At 51.6% G+C, this 27,204-nt stretch overlaps 1 protein-coding gene across 17 annotated transcripts in view; it reads left to right on the forward strand.

The window, feature by feature from the left end:
• Nucleotides 1-27,204, forward strand: part of FNBP1 (formin binding protein 1) — an 878,539-nt gene that overhangs the window by 697,207 nt on the left and 154,128 nt on the right. For 7 of the 17 annotated variants that reach the window (XM_078646220.1, XM_078646221.1, XM_078646222.1 and 4 more), the window contains one exon: nucleotides 12,068-12,244. The exons of 6 other annotated variants lie outside the window; for them this stretch is intronic. In XM_078646220.1, coding sequence (XP_078502346.1) covers nucleotides 12,068-12,244 — 177 coding nt within the window. The remainder of the gene's footprint in view (nucleotides 1-12,067; nucleotides 12,245-27,204) is intronic. 4 more of the 17 variants (XM_078646225.1, XM_078646227.1, XM_078646228.1 and 1 more) reach the window with 1 other exon arrangement.

Below are 27,204 nucleotides of genomic sequence, written 5' to 3' on the forward strand. Positions count from 1 at the left end.
CAACCGGCATTACCAGTTCAAGGTCCTCCCTTTCGGAGTGACCACTGCCCCCAGAGTGTTCACGAAATGTCTGGCGACAGTAGCGGCGCACCTCAGGAGACAGAGCATACATGTCTACCCTTATCTAGACGACTGGGTGGTTCAAGCAAAGTCGGCCCAGCAGTGCGCCGCAGACATGTCCCACACCATTCACCTCCTTCACAGTCTGGGCTTTTCACCAAACTATCCAAAGTCGCACCTTCAGCCAGCCCATGTGCGGCAGTATTTGGGCGCGACAATAGATACTCTGACAGCCACGGCTCAGCCAAACCCAGTGAGGGTCGACAACATCCAGTCGCTCATCCAAAGGTTCAGACCGCTACACTCCCTCCCGGCGAGAGTGTTCATGCAGCTGATAGGCATGATGGCCTCCTGCATCTTCATAGTCCCGCACGCACGGTTGCATATGCGTCCGCTCCAAGAATGCTTGGCACATCAGTAGACTCGGGCTCAAGGACAGTTGAGAGACCTAGTGTTGGTGACCGGTCGGGCATACAACTCTCTGCATTGGTGGAATCCACACAACCTTTGCAAGGGCCGACCGTTCCAAGAGCCTGTGCCACAGATTATCCTAACGACGGACGCATCTCTCCAGGGATGGGGAGCTCATGTGCTCCACTACACGGTGCAGGGACTATGGACGACGCAGCAAAATAAGATGCACATCAACTACCTAGAACTGATGGCAATCTTCATGGCACTCAAGTCCTTCAAAGTACATCTGTGCAACAAAGTCGTGTTGATCCAGACGGACAACATGACAGCCATGTACTACATCCAAAAGCAGGGAGTTACACACTCTCCACAGTTGTCTCATCTGGCTCAGAGCATGTGGAAGTGGGCCATTCAGAAGAACATCTTCCTCATGGCGGAACACCTCTCGGGCAAGGACAATCAAATGGCGGATCTGCTCAGCAGATTCAGCCACCAGATGCACGAGGGGGAGTTACATCCATCAGTACTCCGCCCGTACTTCCAGCAATGGGGTCATCCAGAGATAGACCTGTTTGCCACAAGGGAAAACGCAAAATGCCAAAGCTTTGCCGCCAGGTTCCCTCACCCACAGTCGCAGGGCAATGCAATATGGATGAACTGGTCAGGCAGATTTACGTACGCTTTTCCCCCAGCACCTCTCATTCCGCTGGTGGCACGGAAGCTAAAGCAACACTCGATGACGCTCATCCTAGTTGCTCCAACGTGGGCACGCCAACCATGGTACACCACGTTTCTAGAACTCTCCGTGGTACCGCATCAAAGGCTGCACCTCACACCAAGGCTCTTGACGCAGAACCATGGCGACATTCAGCATCCAGATCCGCAACAGCTCAATCTGGAGATCTGGCTCCTGAAATCTTATAGTTTGGCTACCTTAATTTGCCTCCTGAATGCATGGACATCATCCGGGAGGCAAGAAAGCCCACTACCAGAGCTTGCTATGCGGCAAAATGGAAGCGGTTTGTCATTTACTGTACAGAACACAATATCAACCCGCTAGATGCATCCATTCCTAATATCATCTGCTATTTGTTACATCTTTACAAATGCAATCTAGCAAATGCTTCCATTCGGATACACTTATCCGCCATAGCGGCTTATCTCCAAAACAGGCAGCATCTCTCTGTTTTCAGGGTGCCTGCCATTAAAGCATTCCTAGAAGGTCTGAAGCGGGTCATCCCTCCCAGAACCCCACCAGCCCCTATGTGGAACCTCAATGTGGTCCTCACCAGATTGATGGGTCCCCCGTTTGAGCCTCTACATTCATGTGAGATTCACTTCTTGACATGGAAAGTGGCTTTTCTCATTGCCATCACGTCTCTGAGACGTGTTAGTGAGCTGCAAGCGCTCACAATACAAGAGCCATTTATACAAATTCATTCAAACAGGGTGGTGCTGCGCACTAACCCTAAGTTTCTTCCTAAGGTGGTGTCGCAGTTTCATGTCAATCAAACCATCGAACTGCCCGCATTCTTTCCAAACCCTGAAACAGTAGCAGAAAGAATGCCCCACACGCTTGATGTCAAAAGGGCGTTAATGTACTACATTGACAGAACCAAAACTTTTAGAAAGACACAACAACTCTTTGTTGTCTTCTCAGCCCAGCACACAGGCAACCCCATTTCCAAAGCAGGAATAGCCTGGTGGATCGTTAAGTGTATTCAGATTTGCTATCAGAACGCTAAGCGCAATTTAACGGTCCCCCCCAGGGCACACTCCACACGCAAGTTGGGGGCCTCCATGGCATTCCTAGGTAATATTCCTTTGGAAGACATTTGTAGAGCAGCCACATGGTCTACACCACATACATTTACTAAACATTACTGTGTGGATGTGCATTCCAAACAGCAGGCAGCTGTAGGACAGGCTGTACTTAGAACACTTTTTCAGACTTCTGCAGCTGGCACGGGCGGCCGCCGTTAATGGAGGGACTGCTATGTATTCTATGCTATAGATATGAATTCAGCAGCCCACATGCCTCGAACTGAATATGCTACTTACCAGTATGCATCTGTTCTTGGCATGTAGGGCTGCTGACATTCATATCGCCCGCCCTCCTCCCCGGCACCCGTAGCGGCTGCAGACTTTTCTTGCATTCAATCTTAAGCATGGCCATCGCTTACACTATTACACTCCATCTTTGCCACAATGTCTAAAAACAATCTGGGGACTGAGTCGATGCCCATGCGCACTGTAGTCCAGGGGAGGAGCCACCTATCTCGTGATACTTCGAAGACTCTTCCAGGACAACAATGTGCAATCATCCGGACCCAACACTAGGCGGCGATCTATGCTATAGATATGAATGTCAGCAGCCCTACATGCCAAGAACAGATGCATACTGGTAAGTAGCATATTCAGTCTCCACTATTTTGAGTCTTTAGTGCCACATAGGGATGCCTGGGTTTAAATCCTGTGGGGCCTATCGCCGTACGATGTCAGTGGCCGACCCCAATGGCGTCTGTCTCTACTGTTTGGAGTGCAACCATGACTCCCGGTCAGTTTCCGACTGTCTGGCCATGGTTTCGAAGGCCTTACGGGAGCAGTCCCGTAAGCTTCTGGAGGCCCAGCAGTCGTCTCCTCGCCGTTCGAGATCTAGGGGGTCAATCAAGGGACCAACCGCGGAGCCATCATCATCGCTCCTCGGGGTCAATGTATTCACACTCGGAATCGGGTAATAGACGTCATAAGAAGAAGTCAAAGAAGCACTTACGCGCTCTGACATCCCCCCCCGCCGGACTCCGGACGCGGGGCCGGGTGTCCCTCCCCCGCGGCCTACTCACCTTATCCGAGTCCGTCGGCGACTCCGGCCCTAGTGCAAGATTTTCTTGCTGTCATGAACCGCCTTTTCAGCCTCGGGCACCCGCCAGTGCACTTTCCCTGCCCCGCGGTCCCACCTTAGGGGCCTCCCTTGCCGCCGGCTCCGCTACCGACACCGGCCCTGGCGCCGCAAGGTCCTACGCCAGCGGCTCCGGCGTCCCCTTGGCCCCGTTCCTGGCGCCGCAATGGATTCCGTTTGTACCACCTCTGCCCTTGCCTGGGTTTCCCGACAATTTTGTTCCGGGTTGGGACCCTAACTGGGATATGGAGCCAGTTCGGCGCCAACCGGCACCGCTCCCCGTGCCGTTGGACTATTTATATTCCCCTGTCCCTCCCTGCCGCCACAGCCTGTGCCTTGGGCAGTGGAGGAGGGGGACGACTGGGAGGGGTTTGAGAACCCTATTGCACAGTAGTGCAAGTCGGAGCAGTAGTGGGCAGAAGAGTTGTAGGATGCAGGTGGCCTTGACCTCGCCTCTGAGCCTAGTTTGCTTTCTCCTCCTTCTCTATGGAGAAGGGTGCTACATACACTGTGGTGCTCCGTAGAGCAGCTAAGGCCCTTGACCTGCCTACGGTTACTCTAAAAACTAACCTCCTCACTGAAGTCCTTCAGCCGACTGAAAGATCTATGGAGCCTCTGCTATTGTTCAATGAGGCGTTAACGGATGTGTTAATGGGCAACTGGTCTAGGCCAGCCCCGGGGGTCCCTGTGGATAAGAACGTAGCCAGGTGTCATCGTCCGGCACGAGTGACCCTGCCTTCGACCCACCCAACTCCGGAGAGCCTGGTCATCCAATCCTCCCCCTCCCAAAGCGCATTCCCTACCGCCCCGCCGGAATCTAAGAAGCTGGAACAGTTTGGCAAGAAACTGTTTTCCTCTGCCAGCTTAGGGCTGCGGTCGGTGAATGCTGCATGCCTCTTGGGCCGCTACTCTCACACTGTGTGGGACACGGTTGCGCAGACGCTGCCTCAGTGTTCGGGCAGTGATTTCCCAAGCTGTGGCTGAGGGGAAAGATGCAGCAAAGTTCACCATCTGGTGTGGACTAGACACCGCAGACTCTTTGGATAGGGCGATTTCCACCACAGTGGCCCTGCATCGTCACGCCTGGTTACGGTCCCCTGGGTTTTCAGGGGATGTTCAGAGTTCCCTTATGGACATGCCATTTGATGGTACCCGCCTGTTTGGCGATAAGGCCGATAGTGCGCTGGAGCGTTTTAAGGACTCCCGGGCTACAGCCAAGTCCTTTGGTCTCTCCATCTCGCGCCCGCCCACGTCTGTGTTTTGTTCCTTTCGTGGCCACAGAAGGGGCACCCGACACGTTCATTCAGCCAAAAGCCTGTGCAGAACCAACCTCGGCGCGGACGTGATTCCTGCTGTGGTGGGACAGGGGGCCAGCGCATTGGACAGTCCACTTCCGCTCCCGCAGCATCTGCCTCAAAACCTTCCTCGTCCGAGCTTTGGGGTGCACCCCACACTGGAGGGCATCAGGATTCGCCATCACCTCCACCACTGGCGTTCTGTCACTTCGGACAGGTGGCTGCTGCAAATCGTCCATAGGGGCTACTCCCTCCCGTTCGAATCTGCCCCCCCAGCCATGCCACCTCAGTTCCACTGCATGTCGGGGGATCACTTTGTGCTTCTCCAACAGGAAGTTATCGCCCTCTTGGCCAAGGGGGCCATTGAGCGCGTTCCTGGGCCAGAAATTGGACGTCGTTGTGATTCCCACTGCTTTCTGGTCCCTAAGAAGGAGAAAGGGGGCCTGCGCCCCATCTTGGACCTCAGGAACGTGAACCGATTTCTCCAGAAGGAGAAGTTCAAGATGTTGACTCTGGCTCAGGTCTTGGCTGCCCTCGACCCTGGAGACTGGATTGTAGCGTTGGACTTGCAGGACACATATTTTCATATCCCCGTCCTGCGGCCCACAGGCATTACCTGCGGTTCACGGTAGGCCAAGAGCACTTTGAGTTTGCCGTGCTCCCCTTCGGCCTTACCAGTGCCCCTCGGGTGTTCACGAAAGTGTTGGCAGTGGTCGCAGCTCATCTGCGCAGATCAGGGCTTCCAGTCTTCCCGTATCTCGACGACTAGCTGTTGAAGGCGTGCTCGCCCCAAGCAGTCGTCTTCCCCCCTCCAGACTACGGCCGACCTCCTGCATTTGCTGGGGTTCTCCATCAACATGCCGAAGTCCCTCGCAGAAGCTCCCCTTCATCAGAGTGGTTCTGGATTCGACTCGGTTTCGGGTTTATCCTCCCGAGTAGCGAGTCCGGGATATTCAGGCTATAATTCCGATCTTTCAGCCTCTATCCTGGGTTTCAGTCAGGATGACCCTCCGGCTCCTGGGCCTCATCGCCTCCTGCATCCTGTTAGTGCAACATCCCAGATGGCATATGCGGGTCTGCAGTGGGACCTGAAATTCCTGTGGGCACAGCATTCAGGGCAACCTGTCCGATCAAGTCCAGATCTCGGAGGACACTGCACGACAATTGCAGTGGTGGCTCACGAATCACGATTGGGTCAACGGCAGATCCCTCTCCCTTCTCCAACTGGAGCACACAGTGGTGACGGATGCGTCCCTCCTGGGATGGGGAGCAACTTGGGAGAGGAGGAGATCAGAGGCCTCTGGTCTCCGGCGGAGTCCCGACTCCATATCAATCTTTTGGAGCTTTAAGCGATCTGACTTGCACTGAAGGCATTCCTTCCCTCTGTCCGGAGAAGTGTGGTGCAGGTGTTCGCGGACAACACCACCGCCATGTGGTATTGCAACAAACAGGGCAGGGTGGGGTCGTGGACCCTATGTCAGGAGGCTCTGCGCCTCTGGACATTGCTGGAATATCAAGGCATTACCTTCGTGGTTCAACATCTGGCAGGTTCTCTGAATGCCAGGGTGGACGAACTCAGCCGCCGGTGCATGATGGATCACGAATGGCGTCTGAACTCGGACGTGGCGCAAGGTCTCTTTTTTTGCAGTGGGGAGAGCCTTGGTTAGATCTATTTGCCACAGAAGAGAACATGCAATGTCATCAGTTCTGCGCGTTGAAATTTCCAAGGCGGCACTAGCTCTGCGACGCTTTTCGTCGCGAGTGGAGTTGCGGTCTGTTGTACACCTTTCCGCCAATTCCACTTCTTCCCAAAGTGCTGAAGAAGAGCCGGCGCGAGCGGGCCCAAGTCATCCTTGTGGCTCCAGATTGGGCACGAAGATACTGGTATCCTGGTATCCCGAGCTACTCAGCATGGCGATCGATCCCCCGATCTGACTGCCTCTTCGGGAGTATCTTCTGTTGAGGCAGCAGGGGACGGTCCTCCACCCGAACCTGTCCAGCCTACACCTCCATGCGGGAGATTGAGCGGCGACAGTTGACAGCTTTCGATCTTCCTCCCGAAGCCTGTGATGTCATTCTGGCAGCCAGGAGTCCCTCCACTAAGAAGGTTTACGCCTGCAGGTGGAACAAGTTTGTGGCATGGTGCACATGAAAGCTGTGGATCACCTTTCTGCCCCTCTTTCCGAGGTCCTTCTGTTCCTTCTATCTTTGGCTCAGCAGGGCTCTGCTCTGAGCACTATCAAAGGTTATCTTTCGGCCATCTCCGCCTTTCTACGGCTTCCAGATCAGCCTTCTCCTTTTTAAGTCCCTGGTTGTTAATTGTTTCATCAAAGGCATTACGCACATGTTTCCTCCCGTGCCTTTCATAATGCCTCAATGGGACTTAAATCTTGTCTTGATTTATCTGATGTGCGCTCCCTTTGAGCCCCTTCATAACTGTCCCTTACGTCTTCTCACTCTTAACACAGCTTTCCTGGTAGCTCTCACCTCTGCCAGAAGAGTGAGTGAGCTCCAGGCTCTTTCTTCCAAACATCCTTTTCTTTCTGTTCATCCGGACGAGGTGGTTTTAAGAACTCATCCTTCATTCTTGTCAAAGGATCACACCCTTCCACATCGGGCAGACCATCACTTTGCCCACCTTCTTTCCGCCGCCGCATCCTTCAAAAGAGGAAGAGAGGCTCCACCGTCTGGACCCAAAACGTGCGCTCTCGTTCTATCTGAAGCGCACACAACAGTTCCGGGTGGAAGACCAACTTTTTTGTTGGCTACGTGGGTGCCAAAAAAGGTTGGGCCATGCACAAACGAACCATCTCTCGGTGGGTCGTTCTGTGCATCAAAGCATGTTACTCGTTGGCTAAGAAGGAACCTCCTGTGGGGCTGCGTGTCCATTCTACCAGGGCAACGGCAGCCACTATTGCCTTTGAAAGCGGCGTTCCCTTGCAGGACATTTGTGAGGCAGCTATGTGGGACTCGCTGCACACGTTTACCAATCATTTCTGCCTTGACAGTCAAGTCCGGAGAGACTGCTTCTTTGGCCGTTCTGTTCTCCGTGACTTTCAGGTGCAATCTTGTTCGCCGATCCACCACCGGGGTTGGTATTGCTGGGGTATCTTTCAGGGCCCTAGTTTCGTGTCACCAGTGGTCAGTTTCTTGCATGGTTCGGCGTTCCTGGCGCAGAAAGTCATGTACAGAACTAACGTCAGCGCGCATGGGTGGCATCTAAGTAGTATCCGTGACGTCATCACGGCGCATAAGACGCCAGCGACGGACGTGGAGCCGCACGACGCCACCTTTCGACGCGCAGGGGTACTGCAGACGAAAAACTTTCCAGATCCAGTCTGACGCCTGGGGATATTCTAAGGTAAGGAATCTGTCACTAACTAATGTCTATTACAGATATATCGTTTCACAAGTAGTAACTTGTGCATCACTGCCCTTTGGATCCGAGCATGGATCAAAAACACCAAGGAAAAAAGACCCAACAAAAATGTGTTTAGCTAAGATTTTTCCAACCCCTCTGCTCTCTCTGGGGAAGGATACATTGCAATACCTTGGGACCAGTGTAGCCCATGCGTTTAAAGAGTGTTGTCTTTTTTTCTCTGCTTCACAATTCTCCTCAGAATACTCCCCAACTCCAAATCCCATTGTCTCTCCGCTTCAATGATGAAACCTATGTTCCCATTCACATCCGACACCGTGCTTCCATGTCTCGCAATATGACCACCGACATGATTGTTGCCTATATTGACACTGGAGTCATTGACTCTGGTGTCAGTGCCAACCATGGCAGTCTTGTCCTCTAAATCCTCGTTGTAATGGCCATTACAAATAAAGACGTCTGTATGGTACCTTGATATATAGTTTGTTAGCGAGACCAATGTAGAGGCCAACTTTGAATGTGACAAAATCTTCAGGGAATAGAGCTGAAGAAGAAGAGGCAGATAGAAGAAGATCAGGAAGGAGAGAGAATGTGAGAAAGAAAAATATTGGGGGAGGGGAATAATTCCTAGGTCTCAAATACTAAGAGTGAGAAGTTGAAGATCAAGGACAAGGAAAATTCACAAGTGTAGAAAGAAAAACACCGTCTTAAAACCAGGCAGCTAGGCGTCTCTCAATGAGAAGACTAAATTGACTCCTTCTGATAGAGGCTTCTAACTGCAGATTCCTAACCTTCGAATATTACCCAGGTCTCAGATTGGATCCAGAAGATCTTGCCCAGTACCTCGGCACGCCGGTAGGTGGTGTCCATCCGCTTGGATTTAAAAGTGATGTTACGGTGCCCATATAACTGCCATCTCAGAGTGCTGACACCAGTTTCTTTCTTTCCACGCCAATAACGCTGATCCGGAGAGCTACCGCATTCATTTTTTTTTACCTCTTTTGTATTTACTTTTCTGTCAACTCCTTTTTTGGCAATTTCTCCGAGAATGTCCCCTTCTAAGCCTACTTGCTTTAAGCCTTGTGGGGAATGTCTGTGTCTGATCCCCACTTGGTCTGTCTCTGGTGCCTGGGGTCAGGGCACGACTCCAGGCCTGCGCAGAGTGCAGATCGATTAAGACCAAGGTAATTTGCAAGTGAGAGTTGAAGCTCCTGTTTGCGTGGCAGAAGGCATCTCCGTGCCATTCTCCGTCCTGGGTCCGTTTTCGTAGCCATTCCCGCGGACGGTTGTCTAAGCATTCAAGAACGTCTTCCTCCAAGTCGGGTAGAATAAGAAGTCAAAGCATTCTGCAGCTTTGCCATCTAAACGCCATGCTTGTAGGCCCGCTCCTGCAGTCCTCCTGCGAAGCCGGCGTCAGGGCCCTCTCCGTGCTACCCCGAGTTCCACGTCGCTGGAGTGACGCCTGCCCAACTCAGAACTTTACAATGCCATGCACCCCATCTTTGGCACACCCACTCCTTCTGGTACAATTTCAGGCGCTACAGAATTGCGAGGTGTCCTGGCTGTATTACCGCAAGCCGGTCCGCCCCCAATGCCAGCTGGGCCCACTGGATCCACCCCTGGATCCGTTTCAACACAGGTGCCTTCTTCCACCCTGGCTCTCTCCATGACAGCGCTGCTTGAAGTTGACAAGCCCATCCTTAGACCTGATTCCAAGCCAATGTTGCTCAACATTGTTGCAGGCCCCATCCAGACCTTACCAACCCCGACTTCCTGCCTATTGATAACCTTTTCCTCCCTGCATGTAGAGAAGTAGTGTACGGGTTTGGTCCTATGTAGGTCCAAGCTGAGAAGTGGTATGAGGAGCTGGGTGATGCCAGTAGGCTGGACTGTTCCCCCAGATTCTGACATACTTTGCCACTCTGATGCTCAGAGCAAGAGACCTGCAGTTGGCAGCAGTCTAGGTCTAGACCAACGTCTTGACTGTGGTGCTTAACCCAGGCGGGGGCTCGGCTGCACCCTTGCTCCCTTTTAATGAAGCTCTTACAAGCTTTCTCTTGGGGGCCTGGGCAAGACTTGCACAGGGGCCTCTGTTGGAAGGCCGGCTCCATTTCACCTTCTTGAGGCTGCGGGCCATCTCTTGGGTTTGAAAGCCTCCCTTCCATCCATCAAATGAAGCAGGTGCTTACTAAAACAAAAGCACCACCTTGTGGTATTTCAACTAGCAGGGCGGAGTGGGGTCTTGGGCTGTGTGCCAGGAGGCACTGTGCCTAAAGAAATGGCTGGACCATCAAAGGATTTTCCAGGTGGTGAGCCACCTGGCAGAATCTTTGAATGCCCGGCTGGATGAACTCAGCCGTTGTGACCTGGTGGATCGTGAGTGACAGTGGCACCTGGAGGTGGTGCAAGGTCTCTTCTGTCAATAGGGAGAGCCTTGGTGTGATTGATTCGCCGCCGCCTACAAAGCACAATGTCAACTGTTCTGCATGTTGGAGTTTCCAAGAGGTCTGTCGCTAGGCCACATATTCCATTTAGAATTAAATTTGGGACTCCAGTATGCCTTTCCGCCGATACCACTCCTGCCCTGAGCTCTCAAGAAAATCAGGACCCACTGGGCCCAAGTCATTCTGGTAGCTCCAGATTGGGCACGGAGAGTCTTGAGTATGAGCCCCGGTCCTCCTATTAGGCTGCTCCTTTGGGAGGATATCTTGTTGCAGCAGCAGGGCAGGGTCCTGAAGTCGAACCTGCACACGCTCCACCTTCATGCTTGGAGATTGAGCAGCAGCATTTGACATTCTTCAATCTCCCTCCCGAGGTGTCATTTGGCAGGCAGGCATCCCTCTACCAAAACTGTAGACACCTGCTATTGGGATACATTTGCAAAGCAGCCTTTTAATTCCAGTAGCATGACTACCGCACAAATATACTGTCTGAAGAGTGATTTAGATTCAGCCACCCAGTTTGTGGGTTGACGGTCTGCCAGAAAATGTTAGGCGGTGGCCAAGTTGTTCATCTCAAAATGGCTAGTAGAAGGTATACATCTAATAGTGTGTGGACTGGGCGAAGTACAGCAAATTCAATGCAAAGCAAAGCTTTAACACCTACACCTGTGTGTGAGGCAGCCGCAAGGCGGTCCTGAAGTCTTCAGCAAGCATTACTGCTTGGACATGGGTGCACTGGAGGATACGGAAGGTAGACAGGAAGTCCTGATGAACTTACCGTGTTTATTGGCCTCTACTTTCTGCTCAATTGAAATACTACTGACATCTTCAAAAACCCCAGTGATGAAGACAAATATGTCACTTGTTCTTCGGTATTGTTGTCGTGTGTCCTTTGCGCCACCTTTTCTCCCAGATGATCCTTTGTGGGATGCTCAGAATCTGACTAAAATCAGATGCGAGTTTGGAGCAGGAGGTCCACAGATGCACAAGAAAGTGGGAGAAAACAAGCTCTACTGACAGCAGAAAATAGCCCTAGTAGTGGATTCGGACATTCACTTATCTGTACTTTTTCCTGGAGGATTTCTACTCCGATATGGGCCACCACATTGAAATAGAATGTGGGATTCCCAACTTATCTTTTTCAAAATAAAAGGGAACATAAAGCAAAATGTTATTGGAATTCAGCGTCCTGCAAGAATAGAGCAGATACAACTTTAATTTCGAGATTGTGGCTCCCTTTAAAGTATCACCAGTGAGTGACGATTTGCATGCGCGTGTTGTCAGGCGATCACCTTCCTCTTGGTACCATTTTGAAGTCGCGTGCATGGAAAGGCCTCTGCATGCCTGTGCTCCTCATGGTCACCGCATTACTAACTACCCTTCCACTTCATCCTCATCCTTCTGTATCACTGTGATAATACTTTTTTCTTCCAAACCATGGCTCGAGTTTTGATTAATCCTAATTTTTGTGTTTCACTGGTTTGGAATGAAATATAATTTGAACCTTATTTTGGTTTTGTGTTTTTTTTTATCTTTGTGTTGGTTTATATTCTATCACTACTCCATCTCTTATACTTAGCTTATGTCCCTTCTAACATCCCCTCATCAGCCCCCTCCTCCTCCTCCTGCCTCTCCCTCTGCTGTTCCCAATGGCCCCCAGTCTCCCAAGCAGCAAAAGGAGCCCCTCTCCCACCGCTTCAACGACTTCATGACGTCCAAACCCAAAATCCACTGCTTCCGGAGCCTAAAGCGCGGGGTAAGTGCTGCTTTGGTTACCTCTCTCTCTCTCTCTCTCTTGGGTTCATGCTTCTGGCGCACTCTGTCTTTTGCTCAAGTTGTGTCTCATCATTGAATCCATCCTAGGTTGTTTCCATTGCCTTTCATGCCGAGTGGCCATTCCTGGCTAAAAAGAAACACACACGAGGGTGTGTCCTGAACATGCACACAGAGCTTCACAGATGGGGACCCCAGACAGACCCTCAGTAGACCGGTGTGGGAGAGGCTTTTACTGGCCATGATTGGGGACATCTTTCTTGGTTTGGGCATTTGGAGACTACACAACAAGTGAATTTGCTGTTATGCCTCCTGCCCGGTACACTGTCTCTCTCCGACTTCAGAAACCGTGGTGGAAAAATGGGTGATCCGGCTTTTCTTTGCCCCACATTAGTGGGCTTCTTGTTAGGAAGAAAGAGAGTGTAAAAATAGACCTCACATGTTTTAATGTATTCACTGTTAATTAACAGCTAAGCCATGTGTGTGACGTCCACAGTGGGAGTGTGAAATTGTGCGTGTCATTGGTCATGTGCTGCCTGGGAGAACAAGCTGCCTCCACACCAGAGGAGGTGTCTGAGATCAGCAGCAGGCACCATCCCTATCCCATGGCAGATTTGTAAGACAAAGGGAATGCAATATTAATTACCTCGACCACTCAGTATTGGTGGGGTGAGACTCAACGCAGAATGTGGTCTTTGGCTGCTGTAATGAGATTAGTTTTTACGAAAAGTAAACATTTTTCAAAGGGATATACCCACAGGTCTACGCGTGAGTAACTCCAGGTGTGAAGGAAATGGATAGCGGTAGAAACCCTTGTTTTTATTGCACCATCAAATAAAGCTTTTTTCTTGCAGAATTTAAGATGTTGATGTTTTCACCTTCCCTGAGCTAGAGAGACTATGGATTGTTAACACATCCCCAGCCAAGGTCGTTAATGTGCACCTGGAGCAGACTTGTATCTCCTGAAGATATGGGGCCATGCCTGCTGCACAACATCATAGCATGCCTTTTGTATGAGTAACCTCTGAAGAACAACAACTTGATCAAGAGAGTGAGGACCTCACATTCAGAGGGCTCAGTCATCAACAAAGCTCGAAATAGAAGTTATCTGTTCAGGGCAATAACCTGAACATGTACCAGAAAACTCTTACCAGGAGTTTGAAAGAACATATGAAATTCTTTCTGAGCGGATTTCCAGCCTCTTCACCACGGTAAACCACGTCCCCTTCCCCAGTGGAGACCCCTACATATCAGGCCTCAAGAAGGGAGGCCCCATGCAGATGTGGGGTCAAACTTCGCTTACTAATGCTGGAGGTCTGTAGAGGTGCTTTCTGTGTCAGTCCACCTGAGCCCTTCAGGCACTGCTCAAGCTTGCTGCGGTTCCAGGGATTTTCAGTGGCAACGCCATGCTCTTTGTGCGTTCCAGGAATAGGAGTACGAATAGATCTGCAACCAGTGTTTCCACAAACATCAGGAACTGTTCTTCATTGGGCACTGGTAGAAATGGGGTTTCTGGTTGGCCAGGGCTTGCGACTAAGCCAGGCAGAAACCACCACGCTAGTCAGGGCAAGGGAGTTACACGCCAACGATAACCCCTACTCACCCACTTGGTTGCTTGGCACGAGCAGTCCGGCTTATCCCAGAGGCCATGTAAAAAGCATTTGTGCACGCACCCACCAACAACATCATCCCAGGCTCCCCACAAAATGAACTCCACACAAGGTTATATCAAAAATAGCCTTTGTATTATCATAAAACACATTAGATTAGTAATCACACAATATACACTGTGCCACCTGGCACTGGGCAATATTTACAGGGGATTATATACACATGACAGGGCCACTGTCAGAACCATCACGAAGTAAAGATAGTAAATGTAGAACATGTGATAGACGTAGAACACAACCAGTAATTACTGGCAAACACTGTACTCAGCACCATTCCAGCCGTCTTCAGCCCGGCTTGCTTGAATCCAGTGGCAAAGTGAGCAAGGGACTCACTTCTGAGCATACCCTGCCACACTTATGGCAGACAAAAGCGGTACAAAATTACGGATTCAAGCAAGCCGGGCTGAAGAAGGCTGTAATGCCAGAAACCGGTCCTCGGAAGCTTGTTTCCGGTCCATGGAAGGCATGGCTTGGCAGTTCGGGCTGCACTGTTCCCATGAGGCACAGGGTCAGACTGATTTGCATATAGCCATGTCTGAACTGGGGTGGCAGAGTGGGCTAAAGAACGGTGATGGATTAAACCCAGATCTTTTGACTGGATGTGAGTGTTTGATTGGTTCAGATGCTCCGTCCATCACCACTCCCTTTTGTACCCCAAAGGAATGATGGCCTAAAAGTTGCAGCTGCTCACTACTTGCTGGGCAGCTGTGAAGCGGAACGTGGGCCTGGGCACTCAATGTGCCCTCTTAACAAATGTGCGCAAAATGTTGCAGTCGCCCACTGTCAAGTGGGGCAACTGTGGCAGGAGCACAAGCACCGACCATGTGCTCCGATCGGGAGCCCCCATGGAACTGTGGCCTAAACATTGCACCTGGCACTAATTGCTGCGCAGCTAGGAATGAAAGAAGGGCCTGGGCACTCAATATGCCCTCGGATCAAATATGCCCATCTCGCATTAGCTCCCTGCGCTGGTGCGGTGCAGCTGGGAATGCCGAAAGGGGCCCTGGCACATCTGTGCCCTAGGGGCCCCACTGGGGTGCTTTAAATAAATGTGGCCCAACGTTGGAGTGGCACACAATGGCGGGTCCGCTCATGGCAAATAAGCGCGGGCCTTCACTGGCTCCAACAACCTGTGCCCAGAAATGCCACAAAGCCCCACCCCGGGACCCTGCAAAGGAAATGGCCCCCAAGTAGGAGCGGCCTGCTTCCTGACAGGACCGATCAGGGACCGAGAACTCGCGATGTGCCCTGCTCGGTGCCCTACTCACCAGGCTCTTGGTGGGACTCTGCCCTGCTCGGTCTCTGTTGCGGCACGCGGTGCTCTCCTCTTCACCCGGCCCCCCTCCTGGAATCCTGGAGCCTCCAGATGCCTTCTGCTTCCTCCTTCTGGCGCCCGGGCTCCCCACAGGTCAAGGGAGCCCCTCTCACCACGCCGCACTCATCATTCTTTCCCCGGGGCCTGAGGCGACTTCCGGTTCGACGTCAGGATCCGCCCAGGTGCCGACAAGGTTTTCCTGACTTCCTGTTCGGTCGATCGGGCCATGGCAGTGATTTCTTCACTCCGGGCAGCAATGCGGGGTGGGCACACGCCAATTTTAAAATGCACACCGAGGCGGGTTTGGCTCCCGTCCTCAAGAAATAAACATGAATCGGCCATGTGGGGTGGGCACCCACTATTTGAATATCAAAATAAGCGGGGTGGGCACCCACCGCTTTAGTCCACATGGGGAATCCCTCTCGCCGGGAAAGGGGCTGCAGCGCCGCCCTGCGAAGCCAACGCTCTGCCTCTTCTCCTGGGGAACTCCAAGCACCGCGCTCCCCTTTACGAGGAAAACAAAAAGCTCTCACAGGGCGCCGGGAGCCATAGCTCTAAAAGCAAAAGTCCTCAGCAATCAAGGGGGAAATTCAGGGCCCAGGGAGGCAAGCCCTCATGGCTGTTGCTCTTGGGCCCCAGCAGCAGCATGCCCCAGCAGGATTAGCACAGCATTATGGCATCATGGAACTGAACCCCTCATGGGGTCACAGACCCTATATTTATGTCACCAAAAGTCTTTGTTCTCAAACGTCACAAGTCACTGACCCAGCCAGAATCAGTTTGGTGTGGTCCTGGAGCACTTTGTTTATAAGGCTGCATCCTGCCTTTCAGGACGAGGGGATCTGCCAATAAAGACGCACAGTGGGAGGTGGAGCCATCATTCACCTTGCCAGGCACAGCCCTGCTCAGATCAAAGGGTCACCCCTCCCCATACTCCAACTGCAGATCTCTCTAATCAATCCAGGTCTGGCTCAGCCTGCCCCGTTCCTCCAAAACCAGACATACAATTCACATCAGGCACACACATAGCACACAGAAATTCCAACGTCTAAAAGTGGCATTTCTCACATAGTCATAATAAATCTGTGCACATCATTGTGCAGCTTTTACTCTCACAATTTCATACATACCAGACTTGACCATACTGCTCCTCTCATAACAGGAATTACCACTGACACATACTGAGCAGGGAATCCCCCCATGCATTCCTATGGGAGGGCAGGCCACTTTCACTCCCACTAAGTGAAACACTGAGCGCACGCACTTTACACTGGACCACAATGCTAAAGTGCCCTGAGGCCTAAAAACAACGGACACTAAACGGAGTAAAAGGCTGGGAGAAATGCAAAAAGTTTAGGGGTGAACCTGCAAAAAGGGCCAAGTCCAACAGACACCTTCTGCACTTGGCCTTGAAAGGGCTTTGACCATTTGAGCAACATTCAGTGTATGTTCACATAGCTTGTAACTGTTCAGATGTGCAGTATTTCATAACTGGAATGATCATGCCTTCTTTCCCAGAGGAAAGTTGTTTAGTTTGCTTACTGTTTAATCTCTGTGTGCCATGTACAGCATGAATGCACGACTTCCGTTTCACATGCCTGTGTAGTGCACGCACCCTCTTCCTCCATCGCTGTGGAGATGTTTTGCATTGGTCTCTTGTCAGTGACAAGTCTCCAAAGATCTCCTCCCTTGCTCCATGTAGTAGGCATGCCATTGCACTGTGTGTACCAGTTTACTACTGTGATTGGATGGAGAGTATTATTTAGGGCAGTGCCACATGCTAAGCAGTGAGTGCAGAGACGTGTCACTGGTGTTGGGTGAATAGTACAGTGAGTGTGGCTGGACTGAATGATACAAATGCGGTCAGAGAACCATCATTGAACAGTGGCCGCTCGGAAGCAGTGATGTCATGAGGATGCAGAGGATGGTGCAGCCGGACAGTAAGTAATGTTGATGGGGTGCGAGTAGTGAGAAACAGTGCTGATAGAGCGGTATGTGTGCACAGTTGTTTGTAGGAGACGCTCCATACTGCTGTTTGCCGACCACAGAAGCACATGACTGCTACCTTGTAACCCTCTTCTTCCAGACGTTTTGGAGGTTTTGGTCCATCAGATGATAGAGCATTGGGCACCTATGTGGCCTGTATAAGACGTGTTACTGCTGAAAGCCTGTCCGAGTAAGGGTCCCCCCCTCCCGGAAACCTGTGAAAGCTGCCAACCTTTTTCCAGCGTTAGTCCTTAATCTCGTTATGGGTGAGATCAGGTACACATTTGTGAGCTCCTGGGGTGCATACTTGTTTTTGTATAGCACTGTGTAGCTTTTTTTGCATCGTAGGCTCTTCACTGATAGTCATAAATGTTACAGTATTGCCAGAACATTCACAAAAATGGAAAGATGGAAACTGCCATTTTTAAATTAAAAAAATAACCTTGATCTTTAGCTGCATTTTCCAAATTGTTCAGAATGTTTTGAAGTATGAGAAGACAGAAAACTGCATTGGAGCATGAACCCTAACTTTACTGCCCAGCAAAAAATGACATGCTGTTCCTTTAAGAAGCCGACAGTCTCCATATCCCATTGTACGTTATCCTAGCAGTTACCTTGAATGTCAGCTCCTTTTTTCCAGCTTGTTTGAGTAGGATTTCTGAACACGCCACAGGGATTGTGCCCCTTGTCTTTAAGAATATTCTGTCAGAACTAGGCAAATTATTTTGTCATGTGAAACATCTGTGTGGTTTTTTCAACTGTTCTTTAGAGTGTTATTTTTACTTTAAAAAGGCTTACTCTTTACGAAGTCCCCTTCCTGGGGGAGGAAGAAAGCAGCCTCCAGCACTAGCACTTTTGTATAGCCTGCCCTCCTGCTTCAAATTCCACAACAGATTGTGATTTTGGTAAGAAAATGTCACAAAGGACTCTTAAAGGTCAGGGGCTGTATTACAGAAAGTGCACCAAGGGTGCCCCGGGCATGTGCGCCCAATTGGTGCACCCCCGGGCACTTAAGTGTTACAGAAGGGGCCGCAAATCCTTGTGCGACCCCTTCTGTAATACTGACAGCGTTGCCTCATTTGCATGGGATTGTGGCCCAAAGCAAATGGGGGAATCTCTTTGCCTCTGCGCCCACACTGTATTATGGACACTAGAAGCTGTCAGGAGACGCACTAAAGGTACGGCACAAAAGGGTGAGGTGCTGTCAGTGCGTCCCCTCATGGCACCCCTATGGAGGGAGGGAAGGGGGTCCCCTCCCAGGCGGGTGAAGTCACCACTGCACCCGTCTATAAAGGTATCTCTAATCCCTCCTCAAAGTGCAGGCGGGTTGCCGCATGCACAGTGACACACGTAGCCGCTTCAAATTTCACTTGGATGCTCTGCCCCAAGGACAACACAAGTTTGCAGCAGCCCTGAGGGCAGCCCATTCTCTGTAGTAGGACGCACTTTCCCTGTTTGAGCATGGCGCATCTATTTTAAAGGGCCACCACGGCAACAATAGGAGAAGTGTGCCCAGGAGGGCTTCTCCCTCCGAAGAGAATTGGAAAACCTCAGATTGAAGGAAGCGTGCAAGAAGAGCAGCAGGTTGGCTACAGAAGGTGCCTCTTCCAAAACAACTGTGCCATCTACTCCGAGGGGAACTCATAATGGAAGGGAAAGGAAGAGCGACTCCAGCCTTGTTTGGCGTTCAGATGAGGCTGACGTTAAAGAATCATCATCAAATTACTTATGTATGATCACAAACACACCTCTCGATTTCACATAGATTGACGTAGAGACACTGTGTTGTCACGTACGTCGACATCCTTTCAATTCGCTGTCCTCTCCAGTGCTGGTGAAGTCTCCAGTGAGGCTGGCAGTACTATGGGTAGTCATTCCAATTGATGGCTCAGTTAGCATGCTGATCCAACCACTCGAATTGCCTCCAATTCTAACCAATGTTGCATTGGTTCAGATACACCTCCATGTCTCCAGTGAGAAGAATTCCCTTTTCAATGCTGATTGGCTCATCTGACCCAGTGGGGGTTCTGGTCCATCCTCCTCATCCACTGCCCATCTTGCTTCCTGTGCCCATATCACAGTCTCTCAATGAGCCGGATGACTACCAGCCTCCTGGGGTTCCAACCCTATGAAGATACAAAAAATATATTTTTCTGTCACTTCCCAGAAAATACACAGATAGGAACTCACAATTCCATTTTCTGCACTCATCCCTCACCTACAGCTTCCCTATAGAGAACTAGGATGGCCTTGCAAAATTAGCTGTCCAATTGAATATTCCAGTGGAAGCACCATAAGCAATTCATAAAACGTACTTCTGCCAGTTGAGTGAGCAAGCTTCCTCCAAGCTGGTTGATCCTTAGGTGATCTTACACTTTAACTCTTGTCATTGAGAATCCATCATTCTTTTCTACCCAAAGAAGTATGAGAGATTTTCACATTCGTCAGTCCATTTCTTTACAAGTTTCCATCAGTAATCCTTCCAAATCATCCTAGAGATTTGTGGATGTAAAAAGAGCCTTAAGATTCTATTGGGACAAATCAAAACGTTTGTCTGCGATAGCCTCATGCATACAGAACCGGACGCTTCAAAAAAAGTCGTTCAAGGTGACTAGTAGCATCCTTTATTGTTTTTTAGCAGTTTGCAATTAATAGTTTGTCAGCCATGCCCGGGGATCATTTTGCTGGTGGAAAAGTAACTAAAGGCACGTGGACGAGGAAACTCCTTTGGATGACACATGCAAAGCTGCTTTCACTAGGCACGGCTGGTTAGATTCAGATGATAAAACAGGCAGGCTGGATGGATAAGCTGCTCTGAAACACCTCTTCCTGTCAGAACGTACACTTAGCTTCACTGGTTCTCTTGATATCAGATTGAGGCAGCAGATTGTGGGAGCTCAAGCTTGCGATTCAGTTCTAATATTCGGCTATCACTGAAGATCCTACAGTGCATTACTTGTAATGTGGGAGGGCAAGCTTTGATTCTAATATTCAACTATCACTGAAGGTCCTACAGTGCATTACTTGTAATGTGGGGGGCAAGCTGTGATTCTAATATTCGGCTATCACTGAAGATCCTACAGTGCATTACTTGTAATGTGGGAGGATAAGCTTCGAATCTAATATTCGGCTATCACTGAAGATCCTAGAGTGCATTACTTGTAATGTGGGAGGATAAGCTTCAATTCTAATATTCGGCTATCACTGAAGATCCTAGAGTGCATTACTTGTAATGTGGGAGGATAAGCTTCGATTCTAATATTCGGCTATCACTGAAGATCCTAGAGTGCATTACTTGTAATGTGGGAGGATAAGCTTCGATTCTAATATTCGGCTATCACTGAAGATCCTAGAGTGCATTACTTGTAATGTGGGAGGATAAGCTTCAATTCTAATATTCGGCTATCACTGAAGATCCTACAGTGATTTACTTGTAATGTGGGAGGGCAAGCTTGTGATTCTATTCTAATATTCGGCTATCACTGAAGATCCTACAGTGCATTACTTGTAATGTGGGAGGATAAGCTTCGATTCTAATATTCGGCTATCACTGAAGATCCTAGAGTGCATTACTTGTAATGTGGGAGGATAAGCTTCGATTCTAATATTCGGCTATCACTGAAGATCCTACAGTGCATTACTTGTAATGTGGGAGGATAAGCTTCGATTCTAATATTCGGCTATTAGTGAAGATCCTAGAGTGCATAACTTGTAATGTGGGAGGGCAAGGTTGCGATTCAGTTCTAATATTTGGCTATCACTGAAGATCCTACAGTGCATTACTTGTAATGTGGGAGGGCAAGCTTGCGATTCCATTCTAATATTCGGCTATCACTGAAGATCCTACAGTGCATTACTTGTAATGTGGGAGGATAAGCTTCGAATCTAATATTCGGCTATCACTGAAGATCCTAGAGTGCATTACTTGTAATGTGGGAGGATAAGCTTCGATTCTAATATTCGGCTATCACTGAAGATCCTACAGTGCATTACTTGTAATGTGGGAGGATAAGCTTTGATTCTAATATTCGGCTATCACTGAAGATCCTAGAGTGCATAACTTGTCATGTGGGAGGGCAAGCTTGCGATTCAGTTCTAATATTCGGCTATCACTGAAGATCCTACAGTGCATTACTTGTAATGTGGGAGGGCAAGCTTGCGATTCTATTCTAATATTCGGCTATCACTGAAGGTCCTACAGTGCATTACTTGTAATGTGGGAGGATAAGCTTCGAATCTAATATTCGGCTATCACTGAAGATCCTACAGTGATTTACTTGTAATGTGGGAGGGCAAGCTTGTGATTCTATTCTAATATTCGACTATCGTTGAAGATCCTACAATGCATTACTTGTAATGTGGGAGGGCAAGCTTCAATTCTAATATTCGACTTTCACTGAAGATCCTACAATGCATTACTTGTAATGTGGGAGGGCAACCCTCGATTCTAATATTCAACTATCACTGAAGATCCTACAGTGCATTACTTGTAATGTGGGAGGGAAACCTTCGATTCTAATATTCGGCTATCACTGAAGATCCTACAGTGCATTACTTGTAATGTGGGAGGGTAAGCTTGCGATTCCATTCTAATATTCGACTATCACTGAAGATCCTACAGTGCATTACTTGTAATGTGGGAGGGCAATCTGCGATTCCATTCTAATATTCGACTATTTGAAAGAGACACGTTAGTATTAGATTCCTTACCTTAGAATATCCCCAGGCGTCGGACTGGATCCGGAAATTTTTGCGTAGCAGTACCCTTGCGCGTCGGTAGGCGTCGTCTGCGGCTCCGCGTCCGTCGTGGGCGCCGTGATGACGTCGTCGGAGTACTTAGACGCCGCCTCCGCGTGCTGACGTCAGTTCTTCTTTTTTCCGCGCCAGCAAGCGCAGATCTGGAAAAAGCAGTAACCCTAGTCAATTTTTGACTAACTTTTTGGATCTTTTTGATCATTTTCGAAGTCTTCACGACTCCGATCGGTGCCATAGGGATGCCTGGCTTTAAACACTGCGAGGATTGCGACCGCACGATGTCGGTCACGGACCCTCACCACCTGTGTCGAACTTGTCTAGGCGTCGACCACGACGACAAGGCCTGCTCCGACTGCCGGGCCCTCTCTTCGAAAGCCAGGCGGGAGCGGTCCCGCAGGCGACTCGAACTCCGGCAGTCGGTCCCGCGCCGCGAGAGGTCCCGGTCCCATGGGAGGTCGAGGGAGAGGTCGCGGGCTCGGAGCCACCACAGTTCCGAGAGTAGGCCGCACTCCTCCGGGTCAAAGTCGTCGTCGGGTAAGAAACATAAGAAGTCCAAGCGGCGTCATCGCTCTTTGGACTCCCCCCGACGCTCGCGCGATGCGGCCGGGGGTTCGGGTGACACCACCCACGCGGCTCCGTCGGAGTCGCGGGCGCCGCGTCCAGCCCCATACCCTACGGTCCCTGGGCTAAACGCGGCGCCGGAGGAGGTCGAGCGGTTCCTCATGGCCATGAGGAAACACTCTTCTCCGACGGGCTCCGCGGCGCCTTCGGGCCCAGCGGACCCGTCTGGGGCCTCTAGCGGGTCGGGGGCTTCGGCCCCGACGCCGTCAGGTGCTTCGGCCCCGATGCCACCGACGCCTTCGGGCCTGGCACCGCTAGACCCCACTCTCCCGACGCCGCTGGTGCCTTTGGGCCCGGCACCGCAGGGTTCAGCGGCCCCGGCGCCGCAGGGCCCGACGCCGCTGGACCTTCTTCGGGATCTGGGTCGTCTCCGGTGGACCTTACGACCTCCCCGGCGTCGGACCATCGGGTGTCGCCTCCGGTGCCGTCCTCAGGCGGCGCCGTCCCCGGTTCCACCTTCGTTCCTGTTCAGACGTCGGGACGGCCCCGATGGGCGCCGCTCCAGACGTCGTTTGGAGAGTTTCACTTCTATGAACAGGCCCCATTGATTGAAAACCCTGAGCATTAGGAGATGGGTGAAGAAGAGGATTGGGAGGGGTCTGAGGACCCTCTGACCCGAGAGTGTCAGTCTCATGAGGACTGGGCAGGAGACCTTGGGGAGGCCAGTGGCCTGGACACCTCTCCAGACACTGGTTTTGTCTCCCCTCCTACCGTGGCTTCGGAGGAGGGGGCAACATATAGTGTGGTGTTGATGAGGACTGCCAAGGCCTTGGGCCTTGAGCTCCACGTCGCGGCCGTGAGGACGAATCTCCTCACTGAGGTCCTTAAACCGCAGTCTAGCTCGGCCGAGCCTCTGCTGCCCTTTAATGAGGCCTTGACCGACGTTCTTCTGGGCACTTGGTCCAAGCCCGCTACGGGTTCGCCCGTAGATAGGAACGTGGCCAGACGCCACCGCCCAGCCCCGGGCGACCCATGTTTTCTGTCCACCCACCCCACCCCCGAGAGCCTGGTCATCCAGGCCTCTTATTCCCAGACCGCGTTGCCGTCGGCTCCGCCGGACAGGGAATCCAAGAGGTATGAGCAGTATGGTAAAAAGATCTTCTCATCCCTTAGTCTGGGACTGCGGTCTTCCAACACCGCATGCCTCTTGGGCCGTTACACCCACTCTCTGTGGGATACGGTCGCGGAAGTGCTGCCAGAGTGTCCGTTGGAAGTACGGGCCAAACTCGGCCAAGCCCTTGTGGAGGGCCGGGATGCAGCCAAATATTCCATCCGGTGTGGGCTGGATACCACCGACTCGCTAGGTAGAGCGATGGCAACGACGGTGGCGGTCAGACGCCACGCCTGGCTGAGGTCCGCCAACTTTTCGGCAGATGTCCAGAACACACTCATGGACATGCCGTTCGATGGCCGTCGCCTCTTTGGCGACAAAGCAGACCATGCGCTTGAGCGCTTTAAGGACTCCAGGGCTACGGCCAAGTCATTGGGCCTCTCGGCCCCCCGCCAGCAATCGGCTGCTTTTCACTCCTTTCGTGGCCACGGAAGGGGTGCGCCCACACGTGCTGCCAGCCACGCTCCGCAGGGCAATACCCAACGCGGTGGCGGCCGTGGGAACCGCCGTCCGGGCGGTAGGGGTCAACGGCGAGGTCAGTCCACACCTTCCCCTGCAGCATCCGCCTCAAAACCCTCCTAGTCCGTGCTTTCAGGCCCATGTGACGCCAGTGGGGGGCAGGGTTCGCCATCACCACCTCCACTGGCGCACTGTCACTTCGGACAGGTGGGTACTGCAAATCGTCCGAAGGGGCTATTCCCTCCCCTTCGAGGCGACTCCTCCAGCCATGCCACCGCAGAACCACCGTGTATCGGGGGATCATTTGCGACTTCTGCAGGAGGAAGTTACGGCCCTCTTGGCCAAGGGGGCCATCGAGCGCGTTCCTTGGCCAGAAGTAGGGTGTGGTTGCTACTCCCACTACTTTCTGGTACCCAAGAAGGGCAAAGGGGGCCTACGCCCTATCTTGGATCTACGGCACGTCAACGGCTTCCTCCGGAAGGAGAAGTTCAAAATGCTGACACTGGCTCAGGTCTTAGCTGCCCTGGACCCAGGAGACTGGATGGTAGCGTTGGACTTGCAGGACGCACATTTCCACATCCCCGTCCTGCAGGCCCACCTGCGCTACCTGCGGTTCACGGTTAGCCACGAGCACTTTCAGTTTACCGTGCTCCCCTTCGGCCTTACCAGCGCCCAACGGGTGTTCACAAAGGTGATGGCGGTGGTCGCAGCTCATCTGCGCAGGTTAGGGGTTTCCGTCTTCCCCTACCTCGACGACTGGTTGTTGAAGGCGGGCTCGTCTAGCACTGAAGGCATTCCTCCCCTCTGTCCGAGGGAGTGTAGTGCAGGTGTTCACGGACAACACCACCGCCATGTGGTACTGCAACAAACAGGGCGGGGTGCGGTCGTGGACCCTTTGCCAGGAGGCTCTGCGCCTCTGGCAATGGCTGGAACGCCAGGGCGTGACCCTGGTGGCCCAACACCTGGCAGGTTCTCTGAACGCCAGGGCGGACAAGCTCAGCCGTCGGTGGATGATGGATCACGAATGGCGTCTGAACTCTGTCGTGGCGCAAGGCCTCTTTCAGCGATGGGAAGAGCCTTGGTTAGATCTATTCGCCACCGAAGAGAACGCGCAATGTCATCAGTTCTGCGCGTTGGAATTTCCAAGGCGGCACTCGCTCGGAGACACTTTTTGTCGCGAGTGGAGTTGCGGTCTACTGTACGCCTTTCCGCCTATACCACTTCTGCCCAGAGTGCTGAAGAAGATCAAGCGCGACCGGACCCAAGTCATCCTTGTGGCTCCGGACTGGGCTCGAAGGTACTGGTATCCCGAGCTACTCAGTATGTCAGTCGATCCCCCGGTTCGTCTGCCTCTTCAGGAGGACCTTCTGTCGCAGCAGCAGGGGACGGTCCTCCACCCGAACCTGTCCAGTCTCCACCTCCATGCTTGGAGATTGAGCGGCGACAGTTGAGGCCATTTGACTTGCCTCCTGAAGTCTGTAACGTCATTCTGGCAGGCAGGCGTCCCTCCACAAAGTCGGTATACGCCTGCAGGTGGAACAGATTTGTGGCATGGTGCACAGCAAAGGCTGTGGATCCTCTTGCTGCCCCTCTTTCTGAGGTTCTTCTCTTCCTTCTTTCTCTTGCCCAGCAGGGCTCTGCTCTGGGCACCATCAAGGGCTACCTTTCTGCCCTTTCAGCCTTTCTAAGGCTGCCTGATCAACCTTCTTTGTTCAAGTCCCCTAGTGTGAATAGATTTCTAAAGGGCATCACTCACACATTCCCTCCTGTTCCGTTTTTGATGCCTCAGTGGGACTTGAACCTGGTTCTTACGTTTCTGATGTGCGCTCCCTTTGAGCCACTTCACAACTGTCCTCTTCGCCTTCTTACTTTGAAGACTGCTTTCCTGGTTGCCATCACCTCTGCCAGGAGAGTGAGTGAGCTCCAGGCTCTTTCTTGTACTCCACCTTTCCTTTCTGTCCATCCGGACAAAGTGGTGTTGCGTACCAAGCCATCTTTCCTGCCCAAGGTTGTCACGGCCTTCCACATCGGGCAGTCTATCACCTTGCCAACCTTCTTCCCACCACTGCATCCCTCTAAAGAGGAAGAGCGGCTCCACCGTCTGGACCCAAAACGTGCGCTCTCATTTTACTTGGACCGCACACGCCAGTTCCGGGTGGATGACCAACTCTTTGTTGGTTACGTGGGCGCTAAGAAGGGGAAAGCAGTGCACAAGAGGACCATCTCCCGGTGGATCATCTTGTGTATCCAGGCATGCTACTCCTTGGCTAGAAAGGAGCCCCCTGCTGGATTACGGGCTCATTCCACCCGAGCCACAGCGACTACCACTGCTCTGGGCCGGGGTGTGCCCTTACAGGATATCTGTCAGGCAGCTACGTGGGCATCGCTGCACACGTTTGCAAGACACTACTGCCTGGACAGTCAAGTCCGGAGGGATGGCTTCTTTGGCCGTTCAGTCCTCCAGGACTTTCTGGTGTGATTATTGGTTCGCAGACCCACCACCGGGGTTGGTATTGCTGGGGTATCTATTCTAAGGTAAGGAATCTAATACTAACGTGTCTCTTTCAGATGCACAAGTAACTACTTGTGTAACGATATATCTGTAAGAGACATTAGTTAGTATTAGATTCCTTACCGACCCATCCATCCTCCCGGTTCTGCGAACCAATATATAGGGTTAGGGTTGTCCCCTTTCAGGGCCCTAGTTTCAATAGCACCAGTGTTGGTTTTTAACATGGCTCTGCGTTTCTGGCGCGGAAAAGCTGTGTCTAAGAACTGACGTCAGCACGCGGAGGCGGCGTCTAAGTACTCCGACGACGTCATCACGGCGCCCACGACGCCGACGACGGACGCGGAGCCGCAGACGACGCCTACCGACGCGCAAGGGTACTGCTACGCAAACATTTCCGGATCCAGTCTGACGCCTGGGGATATTCTAAGGTAAGGAATCTAATACTAACTAATGTCTCTTACAGATATATCGTTACACAAGTAGTAACTTGTGCATCACTGAAGATCCTACAGTG

Source organism: Lissotriton helveticus, chromosome 5_1 (assembly GCF_964261635.1).
Source record: "Lissotriton helveticus chromosome 5_1, aLisHel1.1, whole genome shotgun sequence".
Taxonomy (NCBI): domain Eukaryota; kingdom Metazoa; phylum Chordata; class Amphibia; order Caudata; family Salamandridae; genus Lissotriton; species Lissotriton helveticus.